Source organism: Xiphophorus couchianus, chromosome 9 (genome assembly GCF_001444195.1).
Source record: "Xiphophorus couchianus chromosome 9, X_couchianus-1.0, whole genome shotgun sequence".
Lineage (NCBI taxonomy): Eukaryota > Metazoa > Chordata > Actinopteri > Cyprinodontiformes > Poeciliidae > Xiphophorus > Xiphophorus couchianus.
The window spans coordinates 15,962,413-15,987,046 of NC_040236.1; the positions used below are offsets into that span (position 1 = coordinate 15,962,413).

The following is a 24,634-nucleotide window of genomic DNA, read 5'->3' on the forward strand; positions in this document are numbered from 1 at the left end:
ACTAGCTTTGTCCAATTATTCTTGATTTTGAACATTGTTTGCAGACATGGCCAGAAAAATATTGTATCATTGTTGCCTTGTAGCAAGAAGGTCTAGAGTTCGAATCCCAGTCTGGTGTCTTTCTGCATGGAATTGGCATCTTTTGCCCATTTAATGTGTGGATTCTTTCTGGGTACTCCAGCTTCCTTCAACAACCAAAAACTAAACTGTTAGTGGTTAATTCATCTCTCTAAATTGGCCTTAGGTATATGAGTGTGCACATGGTTGGTTGTCCTGTGTCTATGTTGTCAAATGATGGACTGGCAATCTGACCGCTGGAAATAGGCACCATCTCTCCCACAACCCCGTGAGGATAATCAGGCATAGACAGTAGACAGATAAAATTAGCAGATTCACAAAATAAGAGGGTTTTAGCGGGTTTTGACACAGAAAAATAAGATGTTTGTTCCAGTATGGTTGATGCTTTTACAAAATATCAGGGAAAATTATTAAATATGAAATAAAAATGTACTGTGGATTGCCTTATCAGTCCAAACAAGCTAATATAAGTTACACTGACCATACAATTACAAAGTTAAAAAGGCACAAGCATCAGTCATGTGCGTAAAACTGCTATATATATTTTGTTGATTGATTAATCAGATGTCTCTGTCTTTCAGTGTGACACAAGGATTCTTGAATCGAAGCAAACAGTCCATGTAAATCTGATTCACAACCGTTGGACTTATTCCATCCTGTCCCGTTGCAACCAGAAACTTGGATGTATTTCATTCAAATTGTATTTGATAGAGCAATGCAAAGTAGTGTGAAATGGAGGGAAAATCATATGCGGTTCTCAATTTTTATTCCCACATTTAAACTCCAAGAAGCGTTTCATGCATTTGCATTCAGTAGAACCATCTTTTGCTTTAATTAGAGCTCCAAGTCTTTTATTACTTTTTTTTTGTACCCCTCCAGGGGCTCTTTTGTGGGCTCTAGTGTCCCTTATACAACCCCTGGCAAAAAGTATGGACTCACCAGTCTTGGATGAGCACTCATTCAGACATTTCATGCTGTAAAACAAACTCAGATCAAAAACATGATACAATATTAAGGTCGTTCCAAAGTGCAACTTGTTGGCCTTCAGGAACACTCAAAGAAATGAAGAGAAACTATTGTGGGAGTCAGTGAATGATACTTTAATTGACCAAGCACAGGGAAATAAATATGGAATCACTCAGGTCTGAGGAAAAAAGTGTGGAATCACTCAAATTGGAGGTAGAAAAAAAAGGACACACCCAGTCTATTTCCTTTCCCTAAATGGACACCTGCCCCAGATTAGATGTGCCCGTTAGTGTGCAGTTCAAAACACCTGCAGTCATGACACCTTGGAGGGCTGCTGGACGAAGTGGAGTGGTGAGAACCATGGCTCCAACAAGAGAAATGTCCCTTGAAACAAAAGAGAGGATTGTGAAACTTCTTGAGGAAGGTAACCCTTCACGCATGGTTGCTAAAGATGTGGGCTGTTCACAGTCAGCTGTATCCAAGATATGGACCAAATACAAACAGCATGGAATGGTTGTCAAAGCCAAGCGTACTGGTAGACCAAGAAAGACATCAAAGCGTCAAGACAAACAACTTAAGGCCATTTGTCTTGAAAACCGAAAAAGTACAACTAAACAGATGAAGCATAAATGGGAGGAAGTTGGAGTCAATGTATGTGACCGAACCGTAAGAAATCGCCTAAAGGAGATGGGATTTCAATACAGGAAAGCTAAACGAAAACCAGCATTGACACCTAAACATAAAAGAACGAGACTCCAATGGGCTAAGGAGAGGCAATCATGGACTGTGGATGACTGGATGAAAGTTGTCTTCAGTGATGAGTCAAGAATCTGCATTGGACAAGGTGATGATGCTGGAACTTTTGTTTGGTGCCGTTCCAGTGAGATTTATGAAGAGGCCTGCCTGAAGAAAACAACCAAATTTCCACAGTCCTTGATGATATGGGGCTGCATGTCAGGCAAAGGCACTGGGGAGATGACTGTGATTAATTCTTCTATCAATGCACAAGTTTACATTGACATTTTGGACAGTTTTCTCATCCCTTCAATTGAACAGATGTTTGGTGATGATGAAATAATTTTCCAAGATGACAATGCATCGTGCCATCGGGCAAAAACAGTGAAGGCATTCCTTGAAGAAAGACACATTCAGTCGATGTCATGGCCTGCAAATAGTCCAGATCTCAACCCAATTGGAAACCTGTGGTGGAGATTGAAAAAAATGGTCCACCAGAAGGGTCCAACCAGCAAAGCTGATCTGGCAACTGCTATCAAAGAGAGTTGGCACCAAATTGATGCAGAATACTGTTTGTCACTCATCAAGTCCATGCCTCACAGACTGAAAGCTGTTATAAAAGCCAAAGGTGGTGCAACTAAATACTAGTGATGTATGTTGAATGGTCTTTTGTTTATGCGTTTTTCATGATTCCATACTTTTTTCCTCAGAATTGAGTGATTCCATATTTATTCCCCTGTGTTTGGTCAATTACAGTATCATTCACTGACTCCCACAATAGTTTCTCTTCATTTCTTTGAGTGTTCCTGAAGGCCAACAAGTTGCACTTTGGAACGACCTTAATATTGTATCATGTTTTTGATCTGAGTTTGTTTTACAGCATGAAATGTCTGAATGAGTGCTCATCCAAGACTGGTGAGTCCATACTTTTTGCCAGGGGTTGTATGACAGTGGGCTGACAGGAAACAGGGAAGGAGAGGAGGGAAAACATGCGGCAAATATCGTCGGGTCCAGGAGTCGAACCCGCGACGGCCGCGTCGAGGACTCAAGGCCTCCAAATATGGGTCGCGCTAACCACTACACCACCACGGCACGCCCCAGCTCCAAGTCTTTTGTCCAGTCAGGTCTTTATCAGCTTTACAATGTTAGATAAATTTCTTTCTCCATTCTTCTTTTAAATTAGCTCAACTTTATTTAACAGAGAGAATCTGTAAAATGTAAATTTTTCAACTCTCGACAGAGATTCTCAATTGGATTAAGGTTTGGCCTTTAACTGGGCCATTCTAACACAAGAACACACTTTGATCAAAAGCATTTTATTGTAGCTCTCAATGAATGTTTGGGAGTGTTGTCCTGTTGGAGGGAAAACATCTGCTGCATTCAGAACTTTTATTATTTCTCTATTCTATCTCATATCAACTCTGAACTCTGCTGAAGAAAACTAGTGGAGTTGAGGTGTTCATGGTGAGAGGTATTTAACCGAGAAAGTTACATTTTGGTGACCAGAGTACTTACTAACATGTCTGCTGGGACTCATCCTCTGTACTGCTTGGGGTACTTTTAATATGCCCGTTCTTTACCGATGATTTTCTTCTTGCTGCTCAACTTGTCCTTTCAACAGATTCTCCCACCTAAGCTGTGGGTCTTCGCTGCTCTTTCAAAGGTTCTGATTAATGCTCTTTTCCTGGCCTGTGAGTGTAGATGGAGCGTGGAATATTGTTTTATAATTTAACCCTGCTTCAAACATCTCCACAACTTTCTCCACCACCTGTCTGCTGTGTTCCTTGGTCTATATGATGCTACTTGTTTCTTTAAATACCTGAACAACAGCCAAAGTTCGTAGTTTAATCATTATTCATTCACCTCTTCAATTCACACAATTATTCCAATAGTATTAAACCCGTAAACTCTGGGTGAAGGTTTAACACTCCTTAGATTATCATAATGTAGCCTCGCAGACATCACTCTGGGTCCTTTTTATGTACAACAAAGAGAAAAAAAAGATCCTCTTACTTTAGAGGGAGAAAATGAGAAGGATGATTCAAAAGAACCAAAACAAAAATGAACAAATCAAGGTTAAACCAATGCAGCACTCCATCTCCATCTCTTGTTCCAGCTGGGCTCTGAGCAGAAACTGAAGTGTAAACACAGTCACGGACACACAGACAGATGCTGCAAACAGACACGAGCGCACCCCGCGAAAGGCTGCGCCGCCGATCCCCGCTGACATAAAAGGCGAGGAGTCAGAAAACAGAACCGGTGCAAACACAGCCCACAACCACGCAACAGCCACATGTCTCCTGCAGAGCGTGCAGACACGTGGAAAACCCAAAACACCACATCACAGAACACGGATGCATGGGACTGCACCCTTGGCGTTTGATGCAGCAACATTTGCAGGTTTGACCGTTACCGAGTCGGGCAGACGACCCAGCAGTCCAGCGCTGCCCTCAGCCAACGCGAACGCAGAGGGGATCAGGTTGTGCTGGCCTTTTGCTTTCTGCACTGCAATGTAGACTACATCATCTCACCTGACAGCACAGTGGCTGCAAAGCAAACACAAGCCGCATGCGAGAGACAGACGCGGAAACTCCCTCCCAACGCCCATGCAGAGACGAGAAGACAACCTGGTCGTCAAGGAAACCCTCCACCAAGGTGTTACGTGAAGACCACGGCGGGGTCAAACGCTCATCTGAGCTGCTTTTCATCAGCTGAGGATTAAGGGGGCATGGGGCAGATGATGGTGATGATTGAGAGGGTGAGGAAGGAGAGAGGAGGAGGGCTAGGAATAGCTCCTCCTCATGCCTCGGAGAAAGGGAGCAACAAAAAAATAACGTGAGGAGGAGTGAGACTTTTGGTGTTTTCTGTACAGTCACTAGATCAAAAAGCCATATGTGTGCAATAAGCACGCACATAAACGACACGTTGCGCAGCAAAGACGTGAAGGAGGGCAGATGAGAAATAAACCACGAAGCAGGCTTAATAGATCTACGGATTACTGCTGACTGACATTCAACACATTTTAAGTGTCAAAATTTCAGAGGTTTCAGCACTCACATTTTCATAGTCCTTTTTTTAGACAATTACAGGATGGTTACTGTGGATTTGTGGCAGATATTTCAGCAGTGGTTAAATGTTTGAATGTGGAACCATCAAAAACCAACGACTGTCGGGAAATGTAGCAAAGGTCGGCTGGGACTCGAGAGAGAGAGGGAGGGGTGGAGGGAGGGATGGATGGATAAACCAAAGAACAGATGGATGAATGGATGGATGGATAAGCAGCTGGATGAGTAGATACACAACATTTAGACACTGAGAAAATAAAAAATAAAAAAAACCACTAGAATTAAAAAGATTTTCCTTACTCTACTTTATATTCCCATCATCATCCAGACCTGGAAGTGACCTGGATCAAATTCCAAACTTTTCCAGACTGTGTAGGAAGCTTGTAACAAGTCCTGCACTGTCCCCAACCAAGAGCTGCATAACAAATAATAAAAGGACATCTGTACTGTAACTCATTTTATGCTGAAGTCTTCAGTGACAAGTGACCACAAGCAAGATTTAAAGGCAGATGGTTGGAAAACTTCTGGAGAAGAGTCCGTTTAAAATAGACATGATGCTAATGAGCCATAAATGAGCCTGTTTTATCAAGTCTGTTCTTGCTGCCACGTTATTAGTCATTTCCAGCAGTTCCTGACTCTCCTCCTTTTGAGCAGTCATAAACACAGAACCAGCCCTAGGTGTAAGCAAACTTTACAAGCAATCTGAAATTGACAGATATTAAAGAAAATTATTGATGGCTTTAAAATTAACAGTCATAAGTTAAAGGTGGCTCAAAAATCTCAGAGGAGTTGAAATGTTGATCATTAAAGACAAGGATCATATCCGTGACTCCAACATCTCTCTAACCATTCAGCCAGACATAGATTTAAAGAGGAGCAGCAAAAGCAAATGAGCTGGATTAGTAGTGCTTGTCAACTGAAGGAGTCATCCAGGACATGTTATTACCGTCCCTGGATATTGAGCTGTTAGCACGTCACAGCAGTCTGTGTGACCGCGGGCCACCAGGCTTTACTTGTGCCCCCACCAGGCTTAGCATTGCTAATTTATTTTAGTTATTTTTAACAATAGCCTTTTTAAAAAAACTTTACAGTTGGTGTTTAAGTTTTAATGCTCTAGTCTTCCAATAATGCATAACTATCAAGTTATATTTTCAAATTTCCTGTCAACTACAAACATGTTTCACCTCAAAAACATGGCGGGCAGCTGGATGACTGCCTTCGTGCCCCAAGCACCCAGCTTAGTAAGTTTTCTGGGGGAAACCTTGGTCAGCAACAGTGTCTTCAGTCAGAGGCTTCTTCAGATTTGTATCAACACTAACTGCCACTGGAGATCCTTCGTGCCCCGCAGCATCACCGTCCACAATGACTCTGAAGATTCTTGGATGATATTATCTATGATGCATTTTGTTTCACCTGGGGATAAAATCTTTGAAATAAAAATAATTTCTGCTGCTTGTGTCTGAGCAGAGAAACATGTTATGTCACAACGGCTTGTCAGTGTACGGTAGCACTTCTTCTGTGGTGTCTTGTAATCACAAAGAGAACTGCTGAACTAAGTCAGATGCTGACAAGATGTACCGGTAAGTAAGATACAAGCTTAAGAAACGTCACGTAACAATGTGAACTGATAGGTTTTCTTGTCTTGTAGTGATGTGTAAGTTTTAAAAAAACACCCAATATACCTAGTTTATTTAGTGTGATCTGAGTAGCAAATGAATATTTCACCTTCTAATTAAGATTGTGCAATGTTAAAGGTACTGTGACATTATGGGATTCTGAAACCCTGGATAATTTTCATTTAAAATGACAAATTTTTCTGTGGTTCTTTTAGCTTTTATGAGAAGTGGCATAATTAGTACTTGTGTATGCCAAAGGGAAATAGCAAGAAAAGGTAAAAGTATAAATGAATATGTTTAAAAAGATGTTCACTTGTATTTTGTACAGCTACTGCAAAACATTTGGGAAGACTCTGTTTGGATTTCAAGAAATTTAGGCAACAATTGAAGGCAGACCGGAATATCCAGATTTCATAATCAAAGCTCTTCTACTTTCATTTTGAACGTGAGAAAGCACACAGTCTGGCCAATATGCATCATCATGACTTTCAAATCCAAACAAGGCTTCATGCAAAACATCAGCATCCCCCACATCAGCCAAAAGTCAGCATTAGGCACACCCTACACCATAATAGTCATTCTACTCAACAGAAGGAAGAAGAGAACCCCACTGGTCAGCAGTCAGACCGAAAGTTCATTCAAATACATTCAAGCTCGGTCAATGGGGTCGAACTCCAGCACAAACACAAAAGTTGAACCAAGTCAAAATAAATGTCAAAAATCAACTGTCCTTCATGATGTTTACAAATTGTGCTTTTTCATGTCAATGACCTAAATACACCTAAAGCATAAATGTTTTTCAGTGTAATTTGGTAGGGGGGGGAAAAAAGTACATAACTGGATAATATCTTTATTTTGTTGTTGAGTTGTGCTGGAGTGGCTGGTGAGCTTTAATTCCATACCCAACATGAAATCTGCTTAGGGTTTCATACCACCTTGGAGCAGCTCTGCATAAACAACAGAAATGACCAACAAAGACGTGCAGCAGCTCGATAAAACACGCCGAAGAGCCGAGGGGGGAGTCGTAAGTCACGAGAGTCTCTGTGCAGGAGCAGCGGCATGCAGACCCGTGCCGCCCCGAGGCTCGAGCAGCTGTGTCCGGGCTGCATCACAGGGAGACACTGGGCGCTTTGTTCCTCCCAGGGCAAGGCAGTTCGGCGGGGGAGCGGGGTTCAACCCGAGTCTGTGTGCGGTTGGACTTCCTCAGTGTATGAACGGCCTGCAGCCTCTCTGGGCACAGGTCTCCCCTCTGTCCGTCCTGAGACAGTCGGCCTCAGAGAGCAGCGGGACAGGGTGGCACAGCCAACCAGGATGAGTGGAAAATTTGAACTGCGCCGAGGCAAAGCTGTCCGAGGCAGAGCCCCCCCCTCCTCCCGCGCCCGTCGCACAGACGGTCCAAAGCACGTCTCACTTTCGCTTCTTCTCCTGTCGTAATTAAAGCGTGAAAAATAACAACAAAAGCAGCAGTCGTGTTGTCTCAAAGAGCCCCGCAGACAACAAAATGCGAAGCTCCGTGTGCGAGGACGAAGGAGAGCGCCGGATAATCACGGCTCACTCAGGAAACAGCGAGAAATCACCCACAACGTGGCTCTGACTGGGGTATAAACTGCACCTTTGGGAGACTATTGGAAAGTAACTCACGTTTGTACTTACTCAGAGGAACCGGTGTGGCTCGGTCCACTGGAGGAACAGCCGGGTCGAACGGGCTTCCGGGGCTGTGTGCCGGGGTGAGAGCGGAGCTATGGAGACTGGGAAGCTGAGAGCTGAGAGGACTGAACGTAAACTGTGGCCTGCGTCATTTCACCAGGATGCCACTAATGCGCGGCGCGCAGCAATGCAGCCATCTTACCCCACCGACTCACCAATCACTGCTGGAGCAGAGCTGCTCAGAGCTCCTGGAGTCGGCAGTGACTGGGCTGAGGATTGGATCACATCTCTTTCAAACGCGAGGGATCCATGACTCCCTTTCCTTTCCAGTCGCGTTGGTCAAATTAAATAATTCAAATAGTGGCAGGAATTAACGGAGTATAAAGGAAACTGTAATGCGTGCAGTTTTTGAGGGTAGAGGTTTAAGACTAGCACATTTTTCATGAAGGTTTATTGGTAAACATAAGTAGAACAAAACTTGCAACCTGTTGAAAAAAATTAATATAATTGTCTCGATAGAGTATGGAGGCCAAGAGTGCCACAACTCAGTGATTCATAAACTGTTAAAGCAGTAATATGTAACTTTTATTTTAAAAAATATATGTTTTTACACATTTGTTGAAATTGTCACTATGTCCTGATAGTATAATAATATGAGAAAGATAATAATAATAATAATAATAATAAAAAAACAAAATATCAGAAATAAACAAGCTCCTCTGCCTTCTCCTTGTGGTCCGACTGCCACCTGCAGAAATACACTGGTCAAAAACAACTAATCAGGGCCAGGATGAATTTCCTTGGCACTGTCAAGACCTCCCCCACAGGACATTCAAGCTCAAGACTAACATATTGCTGCTACTGTGCTAATGGAGGAGAAACAACCTAATATAACGGGAAAACTGCTTATCCAGCATCATCGGTGGCCATGCTTACTAGCCTGCGCTTCATGGCAGGCTCTGCTGTGGGGTAGGAGCTAGCGCTTAGCAGAGAGCAGGGGGAGAGTGTGAGCAGTACGTGGACAAATATGATTGATAATTTAATTAATAAAATATTTAATTTAAAAAACATCACAAAAACCTTTTCATGCCCCTCCAAAACACACAAAATAATTAAGTAAATTGTGACTTTTTGGTAGTAAGATACATATTTCTTTGAATTTATTACATCATTTATTAACTATATATTTTTATTCCCAATTTGAACAAATTAACAATTCATGAAGGTAACAAATTGACTCAGGTATGAAAATGACTAATGACACAATAATTTTATTTCATTTTTCTAATAAAATAAACATTTTAATAAAATAATTTTTCAAGTTATCTAAAATAACACATTAAAGTAGCAATTACATTATCATTTATTCATTGCACTTTTGGTCGTCTACGTACAACAGAGTTGTGTGAAATAATTAAAACTTTGATTAGATTTCGTTTTTTTGTTGTCGTCATAGATTTTACTGATTACATTTTTAATTCATGACATTCAGTTAATTCTCTGTTTTCATTCCCAGTTTTGACTAATTAATACATTAATGATATCATTCAGTATTTCTAATTGAACTGTGCTCCATACAAAATCCCTATACCAGCTGATTAATTTTATTTGAATCAACGTTTCTGTTTTTAAAGAAACTAATGATTGATTTGTCTTTAAAAGAATCTGTATTGATAGTAAAAGGCAGCTGGAGTTCACAAAATAGTCTTTAAAAAAGTGCAAAGAAAAAAACCCCAAAACTCTGTTTATTCTGCTTCTGCATTTGAGTTGACGGCGTCACCGAAACCACAACAGTCAAGCTGATCAGCTGGTGTTTGCAAACAACTTTTGACAGTTTTTGACAGAAAAGTCTGGTTAGCGTCTATCAACGTGACAGTTCAATTCATACTCTTGTTAATAATCTGCAAGATATGAACTCACTTAATATTTCTGTTTATTTCAACAGTATTTCGATGTAAATCTGTAGAAATTCACAGAAAGGTAAGATTACAGCAACATTTTTTTTATTTAGCATTAATTTTTCTGTCTCGGCAATCTTTCATAACACAATAATGCTATGGTGCATACTGAGAATTTTCCAATTACATGTGTGTCATGTTGAGTCAAGTGATTTGATGTGGGCGTCCACCCACTGTTTATAGAAACGTATGTCGGAAAGAAGCAATTTGAAAGCCTTCAGCCTTGACTCAAACATTCCCATTATTTTGATGTCAAGATGTGCTCGCTATTATTTCTCAGATTTATGACAGCTTTTCCACCTACTTGGTTTCAGCCATGCCCTCTCCCTAATGTGTAATTATTCACATTTGAAAGGAATTTTCCAAACAATCTCAAGCAGCAAACTGAGTAAAAGGTTTCACTGAAAAACACAATGAGCTCAAAAGATTAAGACAACTTAGTTTTCAATCTTTATTGAATCTCATCCTTTCAACTCGCTGATCTCTGCTTCTTCCAGAGTCCAGAATAAGAATCAGTTCTTCCAGCGCCCTCCAGTGGCGGCCAGTGGTTGCGCTTTAACGCAGAGAGCGTGTTTTGCTCCCATGTGGTCCAGAGAATGTTGTTTCTGTTTGGAAGTCAGTGACTGGGCAAAAAGCACGGTATTCTTTCAGTCAGTCTATCTGGGCAAGTAAATATTTATATATCTTGTATATATAAATATACAAAATATACATGTCGAGTCATATATATATCTGTATATACAGTACAGACCAAAAGTTTGGACACACCTGTGTCTCCAAACTTTTGGTCTGCACTGTATATATATATCTATCTATATATATATATATATATAGATAGATATATATATGCTCCAGAAATGATAGGTTTTGTGATCTTTTGTCAGACATACAACCATAAAAATATATTTATCTTACCAATCTTCCCCCATAATAATTAGTTTTTTTTTATTCTAATGAAAGTCTGTGATCAGCCCCAAAATCAAAACATTAAATGTTAAATCACATGTAATCTGAGCTTTCAAATAGAATCAGTTGGTCAACGGATTTACGACTGAGAACAAAGTTCAACTGAGTAAAAATGGTCAGAAATGCATAGACAGGAAAAGCAAGAGTAGGAAGAAACAGATTGGAAAATACAGTACAGTTACATATAGTTTCAAACGATCTGGTCCGAGTCATTAAAAAACAAAAAGAATGCACAGACAGAAACTGTTTCAGAAAGTGAGGTAAGATCCATGGTCTCTTAACTCATTATCTACCAAATGACTCCCACAGTTACAGCAAGGGGCGCTGCCTTTGCAGGTAAAACCTTTCGCAGAGGGTAAAATAAACCTTTTAAGACCTTTTAAGGTTTGACAGCTCCCTCTGTGTGAATGTCCCATCTCCTCTCCCTACACTGCGGTAAGCCCACAGTTAAAGAGCAAATATGTGTCTAACGACTGTCAGAGCTCATCCTTCTCCATCTGCTTGAAAGCCTCCAAGTCTTCCCGCCAATCAGCCAGCAGCTCATCCACTGACTGGCTGCTGGAGTCCGTGTCGCCTCCAGGCTCTTCCATCTTCTCAGAGTCTCTCTCCTCTTTAGGCTGAGCCGTTTCCGCCTGTGGATCTACGGCTTTTTCCTCCTCTTCTTTTATGACTTCCACTGCAGGACTTACCTCCTCCTGAGCAGGAGAAACTTCCTCAGGAGCCGATTGATCCAACTCCTCTGTGCTCATTTGCGACTGGCTAACAGGTTCAAATGAAGTGGGAGTTGTTGCCTCGGTTTGACAGTCCTCCTCCTCTTCTTGCACACCCACACCTAGGGAGGAAGCACGGATGTGAGCTGAGGCGTTTTGCATAAAAATGAGTACAACTAACATCTAATTTTTCTTTTTCTGCCAGTAATGCACACACGCTTCCATTCCAGGTCAAAAATAGAACAGTTTTTATAAAGAGGCTGTCAACTCGAACAGCATGGTGCTGATCGTGAGTCATGTTTCCTGCAGGATATAGCCTTCCTCACATAGCTGTGTAGCCAAACTGAGAGCCAGCTGAGAAATGGGTGGGGGAAGCACTGTGAATTCTTAACTAAAGCTGGCAGGAGTGTTTGTCCTGATTCTAAAAATACAGCTGATTGTAACTGAGTTTAAGAAGCAGTTTTCACTTTTAAAGAAATAACACTCAGTACGACAGCAACAACTACAGCTTCAGACTATGGTCAGGGCGCAGACGGATACACACAGGAATCACTGACGCTGGTTTCCAAATCCTACACAGATTTCATTTCACATTTTTATTACACTCAAACATCCAGGCAACCCTTTTGTTGACGAAGGGAGGAACGAAGGGAGGAAGAATGGACGCATAGGTAAAAGAAATGAATGGATGGACAGATATATGGATGAATACTCCTGTTTTCAGATTATGATCATGACTGATCTGGGTTTGTTCAGCCAGTTTCATATTAATTATAAACACCTGAAACTGAGACGTGAGTTTATATGGATATATGGATGCAAACTTTCCAGTTTAACTTGAAGAGAAGAGGAACAGACAAAGAAAGTGGGAAAAGAAGAGATTACTTACTGCCCTCAATCAGGCTCCCAGGAAGAGGTTTACCTTTGAATATGGCTGCTGCTCATCAATAGGAGTGAAGGCAGCAAGTAAGAAACGGAAAACAAGTAGAAGGAAAAAAAAGGTAAGGTTACAAGACAGAGGAAAAAAATAATCAGAAAAAGACTTGGATATGAGGTGATGAATCTGCTCCACCATGTCTCATTATAACCGAAGGTGGTGGGTGCCTTTGAATAAATTCCTAAATCATTTACACCCCATGTTTTGTTTTACACAGCTAAACACATAATGATGCTCGGCTGATGGGGAGAGTGGAGCACAGTGGTGTGATCAGACTTGTAATGAGCGATATGTGAAGTTTGGGGCTCAAGAAAAGGAATAATGTCACACCTCTGTCTCTGGCTTTGTCGCTCAGCAACACCTCCACCTCTCTGTACTCCTTCAGTGCCTCTAGCAGGATGTTCCCCTCCTTATGAAACAGGAAGAGGAGGGGCAGCGTGATGTCGTCCGTGCTGCGGCCGTCTCCGGCCATCTGGAACAGAGGTGCTGTGTCGCTGCTGCTGCCCTCGTTGTCATCTAAAAGCAAAAACACAAGTTAGTGAGGCACAGCTTTACCAAACTATATGCTTTTTTTATTTTACTGCACTTACTATAGCACTCTTTTATCCATCCATCCATCCATCTTCCTCCGCTTATCCCTTACCCTAACCCTAACCTTAATTTAATTCCTTTTATTAAAAAGGAAATATATAACCCTTATTGAAAATGTCATAAATATACAAGGAAGTTTAATAAAGCCCTGTTGTTCCCACAAAGCTCTGTTTAAACGCTAAGCCATCATGTCGGGTGCAGCGGCCTACCAGACTGGATGTCTTCAAAGCTAATCCAGTTATTGCTCACTAATCTAGTCACAGAGTAGTTAGCATCTGTCTCGGGCAGCTTGCTGTCCGCACTGACCGATGACTATGCCTCCGATGGCGCCGGCCCTCTGGATGTTCCGGGCCTTCTCTGCAAACATGCACTGACCGCGCTGCAGCAAGGCGATGTGGCCCTGGACGTACTCGGCGTTGGTGATCTCGCTGCAGCCGCTGTACGGCTCGGCCACAGTAACGAAGCCTCGTACCTGCGCGAAACACAAAAAGAGCCAAGATAAAGCATGCAATGTCAAAGAAAGTACAAATATATCTCTAAGTGTTACATATTTTGCAAAAGCAAAACCACAAACTTCATGTCATGTACGAGAATTTTATGATATGGAGTAATAATTGAAGTGTGGTGTGCATTATATTGTCGTAGCATTGTATTTTCTTGTACTTGTATCATTTTCCCTTCATTTTAAAGTTAATGCACTAATTTGTGTTGATCCTTACCTTAAAGTAAAAAAAAACATATCTATCTATCTAGTTATCTATCCGTCCCTCCTTTTCTTTCTCTCTCTATATATAAATATATAAATACATATAAAAGTAATTGATTATTTTATAGACTATTCTGACAATTAATTGATATATTGCATTTAAAAAATTGCCACGTTCTGCAAAAAGAATTAAGCCTTTTTATTCAGTGATAGAAATATATTAGATACAGTTAAACAAATAGTTCATCTCATTTTTTAAATAAAACAATAAACATTTTGTTGCTTAAAATATATGAATTGGTTGATGCTTAGTTGCTTATGGTACAGTACATTGACTTCTGTGTGAAGGGGTAGAGACTATGTAAGAATTATTTTTCATCAAACTACTACAACTACAGTTTTGGCTTAATTACTGCTCAGAATGTTGTTTTTATTTTTTTTCAACTAATAGAAAATAACACAAAAATAAAACTAAAAACAGGGAAACATTTATTTACACCTTTGGCAGACAGAAAAACTTACCCCTGTGGTACTTTTGGAGAGGTCGGTGCCAAACTGCGCCGGACCCGCGGTCAGCACCACTCTACCAAAGAACGGATGGGAGACGATCTGGATGGCTCTGGGAGGCAGCTGCTCCTTCTGCTGCTGGCTCGACAGCTCCATCATCTCCTGCATGAAACGCACCCCGTCCTCTGCTGCTACTGCGCTCACAGCCTAAGTATAGGTGCGACCGAGTGGGAGAGGAGACAGCCGTTGTTAAAGGATTAAGCCGGGAAGACGCCAAAAATAACAGAGGTGTGATACATTTCTATCTGCCAGGAATAAACGGATAAACTGTATGCTAGTTTTAATGGGAATCAGCTATCTGCTGTGTCTTCGTGCTGCAGTGTTAACCTGTGTAGCATGCTGGACCAGCTGCACCCTGCCGTCTTTCAGGTGGATGAGACTGACTCCCATCCGTCGAAGCAGCTCCAGATGTTCAGGGTTGTTCGCCATAAAGTCCTGAGCTCTCAGGGGAGGACGGCCCATTCCAGGTTCCCTAAAAGGGAGTAAAGGATAATTAATAAAATGCATATTTACTTGTATATTACGAGGCCTGACACAACAACAAGCACTGCTGGACAATAAATTGTCCCAGAAATTGTTGCAATAAACGATTGTATTGTTTATTATTATATTTTCAACTAATATAATAATAATGCAAGCATACCCACTTAAAGATAAGAACAAAGCATTCATTTCTAACGAACATTTTACACTGGAACTAGAAGATCTTTTAAATATCCAAACACAAACAAAGAAAACAACCAAAGCGATAACAATGAAAGTGGATTATATAGTCTCTGTAATCAAAATTGTATTTCAAAAAACAATCATTCAGCTTAGATGGGAAAAAACAGGAAAAGGTGGCAGATAGCGCAAACTAACCACATCGTACTGGATGCCCAATATTAGTAGTGTATCTGAAAATGCCGGCTTTTCAACAGTATTAAAGTGGGACATCTCTTAAACGACTGCTGTCCAATTTTCATTTTTAATTTGCGATTAATTTATTTATTGCTTATTGTGACAGGCTTTTATGGGAAACATTAATGCTATTATAACCGGAGCAGAAAAAGAGCGATGCAGCTGATGCAGTAACCCAATATGCGCAGGGCCAGGAGCCGGTTCAACCTGTACGTTTGCATACCTGTACGGGGCAGGACGGGGACAGCTCTTGTCGACGGCACTTCGAATCGGTTCTCTCAGGCTGCGAGGAAAGGCGGGGTCGGGAAACAGGAGCCGGGTGTTGGGACACGTCCAGTCAAAGTTGGAGTCATCCAGCTCCTCATCAGACTGAAATGTCGACAAAGGTTTTGCCATTACTGGTAGTGCCACAATGCTTCCGTCAAAGTTTCTGTGATTTTACATATCCTTTAGGTTACCGTTTTGTTTGAGGGAATGGATGAGGTGTTAGGGGCTGTAGAGAGAGACAGAGGCAGTAAGTGAGCCTCAGTTGTGAAGACGTAGTCTTCCACATCAAAGGGAATGTCTTCTGCCTCAGCAAACAGCAGGAAGAGGTATTTAAACATCTCGGCAAGGAAAAACGAGTCCATTCTGAAAAGAAACGAACGGGATGTGAAGCATAAAGCAGGATTTAGTTCCTAGAACTACAATTTGCTTGCAGCACAATAACCACAATTTGATATCATAAATACCCCTTGATAAGTATAGTCATACATATAAAAGTTATATCTAAATATTGTAACCACTTCTATTCAGTTTATTGTCATTGCAAAAAAAAAAGTTAATCTGTTTGGACTTACCGGTCTTCGTGGCTCCCAGTGCGCACATCCTTCATAGCAGCGAAACCGCAAGGAACCCGAGCAAAGCGGTTGAGGTTGTCCAGGATGGTGCGTCCTGCCTCCAGGTAGTAAGGGTCTCCTGTGGCCTGGTGGAAATGGGAAGAAACAAGTTGGAAAAAGTCAGTATATCAGGTGTGGAAGCTGCACCAGTTGAGCAGTCTTAGGAAAAATTATTTCTTTGCTGCTTGAGGTGGAGAAAATCACAAAAGTGATGCACGGTAATAGATATTTCCCTCTAGTGCAAGGGAAGCGAAAACACAGCATTAAGGCAGTCGTTTGGTAAACCACCTTGTAAAGGAAGTAGGTGCTCTCGGCGAATTCAGGCCTCAAGGGATGCTGAGCCCAGTGCACCCTGAAGTCAGTAGTGAAGGCCTGAGGACGGACAGAGGAGGGCGCAGCGGTCAGCACATTAAAGAGAATGAGACCAGTAGATGAAACTGCAACATACACTCATAAAGTTGGATGGTCACGTCTCAATAGACCTGCAGTTCAGTCGTATTCTTTGCATTTTAGCTTGATGAATTAAACAGATCTCTGTTAGATATTGAAAGCTTGGGATATTGCTTCATAACCTAACCTTACTTTAAACTTCCCCACATGGTTATCTCTGACCTGCAGTGATGGTAATAATGAGTTTCCTGTTTGCAATTCCATCTGTTTAGTGTCCCTTTTTTGAATCATATATACAACTTCATGATAAACATTAAAATAGATATCCCAACATTTCATTAAGAGGGGTTTATTTACATCAATTTAGCATATAGAGGAATATGCTCAGAGAAACATGGCAGTCATAGCATCATACTGTGAGGACTCTTTTACAAACTGATTATTTTCACATTTGTCTTTTTAAAAATGTTGTGAGGACAATGAATCGTTTCTTTCCCCTTCACAATTTTGTACATCCTAAAAGAAATACACAGAGGTTTATGGGTATTATATGATGAAATGTGACTGAAGGTTAGTGTCTGCAAGACACTGTTCCTTGCCTGCTCACATATCCAGCGGATAATCAGCAGAGGTTTATTTTAGAGTTGGGTTTCTGCCTTTCTAAATGGGCTCGTGCAATAAGAGCTGCTTTCCTGAACAGGTCAGCCTGCGCAGGCCACAAGTGATAATTTGATTCTTTCATTTGTGGAAGAATTCGAAACCAGCACACAGCGCCTGACGGAGTGAAGCAAATTACCTCTGGGAGGAAGTTGTGTTTTTTGGTAACTTGGTACAACATCTCATGAGTCTCGATCGCAGGACGGATATCTCCCTTCAACACCTGAAACACACGCAACGTATATCATGTCAATGAAACGCCAAAAGACCTAATAGACAACCTGATCTATTCGGCAGTACGGGTTCTAATCGGACCTGAAGTCCAGGGAAGAAGGCCAGCAGAGAGTCCATCCAGGTGCGAGCAGGAAGCAGGGGTTTGTGGATGTGGACGTCCAGCAGCAGAGGAGGCTGGCTGATATACTTCATAATGGATGCATAGTGCTACAGGGGAGGTGTGAAGGAGAAATGGAATATAGAAGAGGACACTTTTAGATGCATGGAGTATGAAGATGAACATTCACAGACTAATTTTAACGCCCTTAAAATTGTGACGTTAAGCCTTCCCAGCTTCATTAAATATTTCATGCTAAGTAAGAACTAATCAATAAGAAATGTATTATTCACTAAGAGCTTAATGCTGGAAAACCAATATTGTTTGACTGGGCATGACAAAAGTCTGTCTACAGTATACTTTGAATCAAATTTTCCAATCAGGTTACTGAAAAATAATACAGAAGAGGGAAAACTCTCACATCAGACCACTAAAACTGTTCTAACATTGGATAAATTGATGTGTTCATGAACCTTCACATCACTCATTATACTAAACAGATCGATATACGTATTATGTCTGGGATCTTAAAAGCATGGCGAGGAAAATTCGTTAGGACCTGAGAGAGAAGCTTAAAAGCATAGCATTGCGTCAGTATGTGTGGGATGCTCTTATGACAAATGTTCTGAGGCTAGAGGAGGAATCGATTTACTCAACGGTGTGTGTGCATGTGTGTGCCCTCACGATATTAAAACGCTGCAGAAACAGGTCATCTCCCAGGAGGATGTAGGCCTTTAGCAGGTATTCATAGTACGAGTCTATTCCAGCTCCAACTCCGCTGTCTGCAAGCGGCAAGAAAAAGGCAGCTTTCAAAGGGATTTTTAATGCAAGATACAAAAATCATGAAGGAAGATTGTCTGTTTGTGCTCATCCGACCTTTAACTTTCTCAAAGCAAGTCAAATCTTTAATCTGCTTTTTAATTTACCAGAAAGCTAAGCCTTTCCTCTATGGCTAGTCTGCAACTCAGTCCCATCCCCACACTCTGTATCATCTCACCTCTTCTGACCCACTCTCCTGAGTGGATGTTGATGGTCGTTCCCACCAGGTTGCTGTTTCTCTGCCTCTTCTCCCACAGAAAGTCCAGTGCCCTCCGAGCATGGTCCTGTCAGCGCGTGAAGAATAAGTTACTATAAATCCAAAATCTAAAGTAGCTCTCTGCTGTGAATGAATTACCGACTGACTCTGTGCTTGTTCAGCAGTTTACTGCCGCACCAAGGAAATTAATCAGTCAACAGCCAAAACAACAAAATAGTCTGCCTAGCAAAAGTATGTATACCTTGAACTTTTTCACTATTTATGTTACAATTAGGGATGCAACTAATGATTATTTTAGTAATTTATTATTCTGTCAATTATTCCAACGATTAATCAGATTTAAAAATTGGCACATTCAGCAGATATTTCTTTTTGACTATCATACAATAGTAGAAATACAATAAAAGATGCAAATACATGAATAATTCAATGCCTTTCTTTAATAAGAAAAGGGACATGTTATTAAAAAAATGCAATAACGTAGTATTCCTTCAGTGTAAGCTTGATAATTTGGAGCAAAGAAATTCATCTGTAGATGAAAGAATACTTCCTACATTGTGCAATTGTACAGTTTTGTTTTTTTTATTACTCTGACTATGTTGTTCATTCAGTAAATGCCCTTTTTTTACTCTGTGTATTCCAGTATAATAGACTGCTAAATTAGTTGACGAACATTTCAACAATTGATACATCACAATTTATCTGATTAATAGTTTCAGCTCTAGTTACAATCACAAACTTTGAAAGTATTTTGTTTAGATTTTATGTAACCAACCATCACAAGGTAGTACATAACTGTTAAGTAAATAAATAACTGATGGAAGGTTTTCATTTTTTCTGACTAAAGACAGAACAGTGTAACTTCTCAGTTCTTCAAATATTTGTATTCAACTGCACTCCTAAATTAAATACATTGCTTTGAAACAGCAGCTATAAGTCGTGTGCTCTGCTTGTAACAAGTCAAAGCTATCAGACATTTTGGTAGCGGTTCAAAACAGACAGAAGACAAGGTACTGCTTGAGTGTTATTAGTAACACCTGCAGTATTTGTTTTTCCAACTGCTCTACGTAAAGTCAAATATTTGCTGTGAAAAATACATCTGCATTTAAGCAAACAACTGCACCGAAGGCAGTCAGGAGTTCCAAGAGTTTTTTTATTATTTCTGACCGGGTGCTTGTGTGCTTTCATTAATTTGTTTCATACAAGTTACTGTTCTTTTTTTTTTTTTTTTTTTACTTTCCTCTGAATTATGTAAGCTGCAATATTTTTGTTCATTCTTTGAGAGTTTGAGTGCAAGTAAAACCTAAAACTTTAGAAAATGTATCTTATGCAACCAAATCTAGAACTTGCGTTAATATGCATTGCTACATAATAAAGGTCATTTTGTTCAGCAGCTGCCAATTTTCAGATTTCAGATTTACGAAGGCATATTTCCTAATTATTGGGTGTGATTAGGGTGAAAATAAGTAAAGTCTGGGTAAAACTGTATTAAGTTTCAACAGATAGCTTATTTCCGTCTTATTTCATAATCTCCTGCGAACATATTATAGAAGCTGCGTTATATAAAGGGTGCAGCTTTTCAGTGCTGCCTGTGCAAATATCTATTCCACAGGTCAAAAACTTGTGTATCCATTACCATCAAAAAACAACATTACATAAGGTAATTTAGTGTGTTCTATTAATTAGACCAGTTTCTTACTCAAATTAGTGTTTACTTATAAGTGGGTTTGTGGGGATTTTATGGGTTGGATATCATGCATAACATTTTCATGAATATTAATTTGTACCTCAAACACAGGGTCCCCAGTGAAGCGGCTTAAGGCAGCAAACTCCAGGATCATGGTGCCCGCACACGCCGTGCAGGTGTCCGTTTCTGTACCGGTTCTTGTCTCTGGACCCCTGACGCCATGTTTCAAGTTTATCTTGTAATAAAAAAATAATAATAATAACAATAATTAAAAGAAGGTTTTCAAGACTCCACACAGAAGCAAGTCAACCATGAAAATGTGTTTAGAGTTCCAACAGCTGTGGTCTGTGAAGCAAAGTGGAAAATGCAAATAAGTTTTGAACAGAGACAGATGTCCATGCAAATGTAGATAAAGTAACATTTCAAAATGTTACTTTTGGAATGAATTACCAACTACTTCCAACACAGATTATCATTTCTGCTTTATGGAGCAGCTATCTAAAAATCACAAAAAGATTTTTTTTTTTAAGCCATTATCTGTAATGAAAACTGCAAAATTCTCCCCTCATGAAATTGAATGACAGTGAATCTCACCCTGGGATAAGGCAGGCCGCTGCTGGTGTTAAAGGCTGGAAGTAGTCGCAGTCCCAAGTCTTTGGCCATATGCAGGAGCTCGTCTTGGTACCACTGCATGTGCTGTCCTCCGTCCTTCAGCATCATAGCCATAGAATGACCACCAAGAAGACCCCTGTGGGACCACAGTTAAAAATCAGAAGCCGCTGCCTCTTCGGTATTGTATTTGACATCCACTGTTTTAAATATTCAGTTCTGCAATAATTTAAAATAAATAACGCAAGAGAATTTTTTGTTTAATTTACATAAGCAGACCAATGGAATCTCACCCAAGGACTCGAATGTTGGTTTCAAAGACCGACACCACAATGTCATTGTCCAGCCGCACATCAGACAAGACTCTCCTCACGGCGGCTTCAAACTCCGTCGTCTTATTCAGGAGCTGCAGAAATAACCCAAAATCACCCTTAGTTACAGACCTAAAGACAGTATAAAGTTCAGTTTAAAAAATTCTGAGAAACTAGGAGGATGTAAATTTTGCTGAATTTGTAATTTATGATTGCTTTGATCGATTTTGTTACATATAAAATTCCACGATTACTAAGAAATGGTTTGTTTTGAATATTATTTCCTTTTAACTATACTTTTAGGATAAAACGTATTCACACTGGGTTTTGCCCACTTTTTATATTTATCTAAATGTCATATTTGGATAAATATAAAAAATTTGGGGGATTATTTTATTTTAATTTTTTTTGCATAGAATTACTGCTCGATTACTCCGTTCCAATACGTTTTTTTGTTTAAATTTCACAGTAGGTATTCTTATGCAAAAAATCCTGCAATACTCAAACAGTTTTCCAATTAATTTGCTAAATTTTTATCATGTGAGGTCACCAAATATTAACAACATAAGAAACAATACTCACCACCAAAGTATCCAAGGTGTCTATTAGCGTCAAAGAAAACCTGGCAGATAAAGCAACACACATTTGAAAAAGAAAAGTTAATGAGTGCTTTTGTTCAAATGGCAAATAAAGAGTTTAGACTTTATTTTATAACTGCATTTTATAGTATGTATTGCAATGACAATTAAAAAAGTTATTTGAAATTCATCGCCTTGTTGCCATAAATCTGAAAATTAAAAATTAACTCTTTTTTATTAAAAATGACGCTTCTCTACAATAGTCACATCTAGTAGAGCAACTGAACTGCCAACTATTTTAATTGATTTATTTATTTTTATGTATGTTTTTTTTTTTTTTTTAAACAAAGCATACAAGTAGCCAGCAGGACAAGAGAAAATGTGCATACAAACCCAAGAACAAAATAATAAGCTGCCAAGCTTCACAAGACAGTTGAAATTAAATTGCATTTTGAAAAGTAAACCCAACCTTTAACGATGATCTCAAGGAATGAACAGAGTGAAAATTGCTTAAAAAAACAAGAATTCCCGTCATGCTGTTAGTTTCAGGGTTTTGCAAGCGTCAACACTGAAGACTTTATCATTATTATCAAAGCATGACTAAATCATTTAGCGCTATTTTTTCCATGATAAAATTAAACAACAAAGTAATAGCTCATCTCGATGTCACACTTATCATTGCAATCTAGCCAAAACACAAAAATAACACTTATATAAGCTTTGCCTGAAATAAAACACATAAAAGAGACATTATAATCTTAGTTTCAGATCTGAATCTCATGTGAAGTGGCAGAACCTGTCTACATTTTCTGCGCTTCACAAAGACTTCCTTGTCATCTAATGTTTAACCAAACGTTCAAATGCAAATTAAACTCTTCTTTGTTGCATTTAGGAAACCTCAAACTTCATAATATCACAATATATATATTATATATTGAGCCCTATATATTCAATACATTTTCTGACTGTACTTTTCCAAATAAGTTTCAATGCTTTTTTTAATCAGTTAAACTATGCCATGAATGTGTTATTAAAAAAAAGCATGCCAAGTGTATAGAGATTTAATCCAAATTGAATTGCTTGCGAGCAAACAAGCTAGACCCTGGGGGACCATATCGGCATCACTGTTTCCATTAAAACAATGAAGGCCAAGGGATAGCAAAGGCAGAATGCTACCTACTTCCCAAGCGCATCATCCACATCTCCTCGACTGGGTTCAAGGCCACGTACTCTCCCTCTGCAAGTCAGAGGCATCAGCTCGTCTGCTGGGTATGCATGGTCCTAGAATAAACACAAACATTCCTTGAACTCCATGCCACAAACTTCATACTTTACTGTTTTTGAAAGGTGGTAATAAAGTAGGACCAAAACTTACCATATAATTCTGATATGCATGGTCAAACATCTCTACCACTTGGTTCCTTTGATAAAACCACAAAAATTAGCGAAATTCTGCAGGATTAAACAGTTTTATTTTATTTTTTTGTCATACAACAATCATTGTTCCTGTAGCTTACCTAAACTTTTGTTTCTCTTCCCGCGACATAGCCTCTCCATAAGACCATAATGCCCCGAAGAGCATCAACAGGCACAAAACAGGCGGCATGTTGTGATGTGTTGAGATGATCGCAGCAATGTACACTCAGCTGCAGTTTATGTTAAATATTTAGTCATTACCACTGTTCTCATCCAAATGGACACCATGGCACCTTTCAAGCACATTTAAGTGCCCTCATGTCTTCGTAAATTTTAGCTACCAACAACTAAGTGCAAATGTGGTTTCTATAAAGTAATGAAGAAGAGAGGGGGAGCAGTGCAAGCAGTTTCAGGTCCTGTTTACCTTTCCAAGTTGTCACTTGAACCCGTGCGACAAGTAAGAGACCGACTTTCATACGCCTCACTCAAGCAAACCCACTCAGTTAAATGAAGCCAAATATGACATTGACAACCATGGTTTAGTGTGTAAAGAAATAATCTAATCTCTTAGTAATTTAGGCCAACGATAAAAAACATAAATGCGTACCGCCTTGTTTTTAGTATCTTTATAACCGTTAAGCTTCACTTATACCAAATAACATTAATCAAATAATTAAAAAAACATACCAAATAAAACCAGGGAGTCCTATTAGTACAGGTTCCCATTGTCAGCGAGTTAGCATTTAAAGAAACTAGTTAATTATTTCCTCCGCTTGACAGTATTTCGTCTTTCGTCAGCAGCCGAGTGCTTGTCAGAGCTTAATTAGCTAGCTATGCTAATAAAGAACCGTAGTAATGACAACAGCTTTATCTGGAATACTAAACATATTGAAAATAAGCGTCCACGTTGTTAAACTGTGAAGCTGGTCCGTGTCGTTTGGACTATAAAGTGAGTAAATGCACCGAGTACAAGGATTCCGCACAGAAACTAGCCGTCTTCCTAACCGGATACTACTCCGAAAGAAACGTCAACAACATCCGTTTTGTTATGTTTACCCCGGAGCTTAGTTTTTCAGGCGTAATTTTACTGTAGCTACATTCACAATCCTCATCATAATTTCAAAATAAACTCATACGTTTTTAAACTATAATTTTTTTAGTTTTTTTTTTACTTTATATATTTGGGTCTACATGTAGGCAAACCGCTTAAGCGGAAGCTACGCCTGAAAGTCTGTGCTCAGGGTTTACATTTTAGATTTTTCGTCACCTTCCGTCGTGTTCCCTTTCAGATCGGCTCGG

At 39.9% G+C, this 24,634-nt stretch overlaps 2 protein-coding genes across 4 annotated transcripts in view; both read right to left on the reverse strand.

The window, feature by feature from the left end:
* LOC114150737 (uncharacterized protein C1orf21 homolog) overlaps positions 1-8,615 on the reverse strand; it is a 35,311-nt gene extending 26,696 nt beyond the window's left edge. Inside the window, exon 1 of one of the 2 annotated variants that reach the window (XM_028027364.1) lies at positions 8,102-8,615. The gene's annotated coding sequence lies outside the window, so the exon portion shown is untranslated. The remainder of the gene's footprint in view (positions 1-8,101) is intronic. The other variant, XM_028027362.1, reaches the window with a different exon arrangement.
* A 2,324-nt stretch (positions 8,616-10,939) lies between these two features.
* Positions 10,940-24,367, reverse strand: edem3 (ER degradation enhancer, mannosidase alpha-like 3). Of its 2 annotated transcripts, XM_028027860.1 has the most exons (21): positions 23,437-24,367; positions 23,295-23,340; positions 23,100-23,200; positions 21,924-21,963; positions 21,324-21,436; positions 21,016-21,169; positions 20,522-20,656; positions 18,696-18,801; positions 18,383-18,480; positions 17,683-17,808; positions 17,507-17,590; positions 16,609-16,692; positions 16,282-16,406; positions 15,901-16,072; positions 15,666-15,811; positions 14,870-15,014; positions 14,498-14,689; positions 13,576-13,741; positions 13,009-13,194; positions 12,631-12,678; positions 10,940-11,863 (listed from the first exon to the last, which is right to left on the reverse strand). In XM_028027860.1, the coding sequence occupies exons 1-21, from the start codon at positions 23,523-23,525 to the stop codon at positions 11,508-11,510; spliced, it is 2,712 nt and encodes a 903-aa protein (XP_027883661.1). In that variant the 5' UTR covers positions 23,526-24,367; the 3' UTR covers positions 10,940-11,507. The 2 variants fall into 2 exon arrangements, with proteins under 2 accessions (XP_027883661.1, XP_027883662.1); XM_028027861.1 differs by lacking the exon at positions 12,631-12,678 and having other exon boundaries at positions 23,437-24,366.
* Positions 24,368-24,634: the final 267 nt, after the last annotated feature.

Excerpts from the sequence above, each read along its gene's own strand:
- edem3 (XM_028027860.1), bottom strand. The coding sequence starts at position 23,525 with ATGCCGCCTGTTTTGTGCCTGTTGATGCTCTTCGGGGCATTATGGTCT. Across the intron at positions 15,812-15,900 it reads CCATTCCCTCAAACAAAACG|TCTGATGAGGAGCTGGATGA; the intron begins GTAACCTAAAGG and ends TCGACATTTCAG. Across the intron at positions 14,690-14,869 it reads TGGTCCAGCATGCTACACAG|GCTGTGAGCGCAGTAGCAGC; the intron begins GTTAACACTGCA and ends ACCTATACTTAG.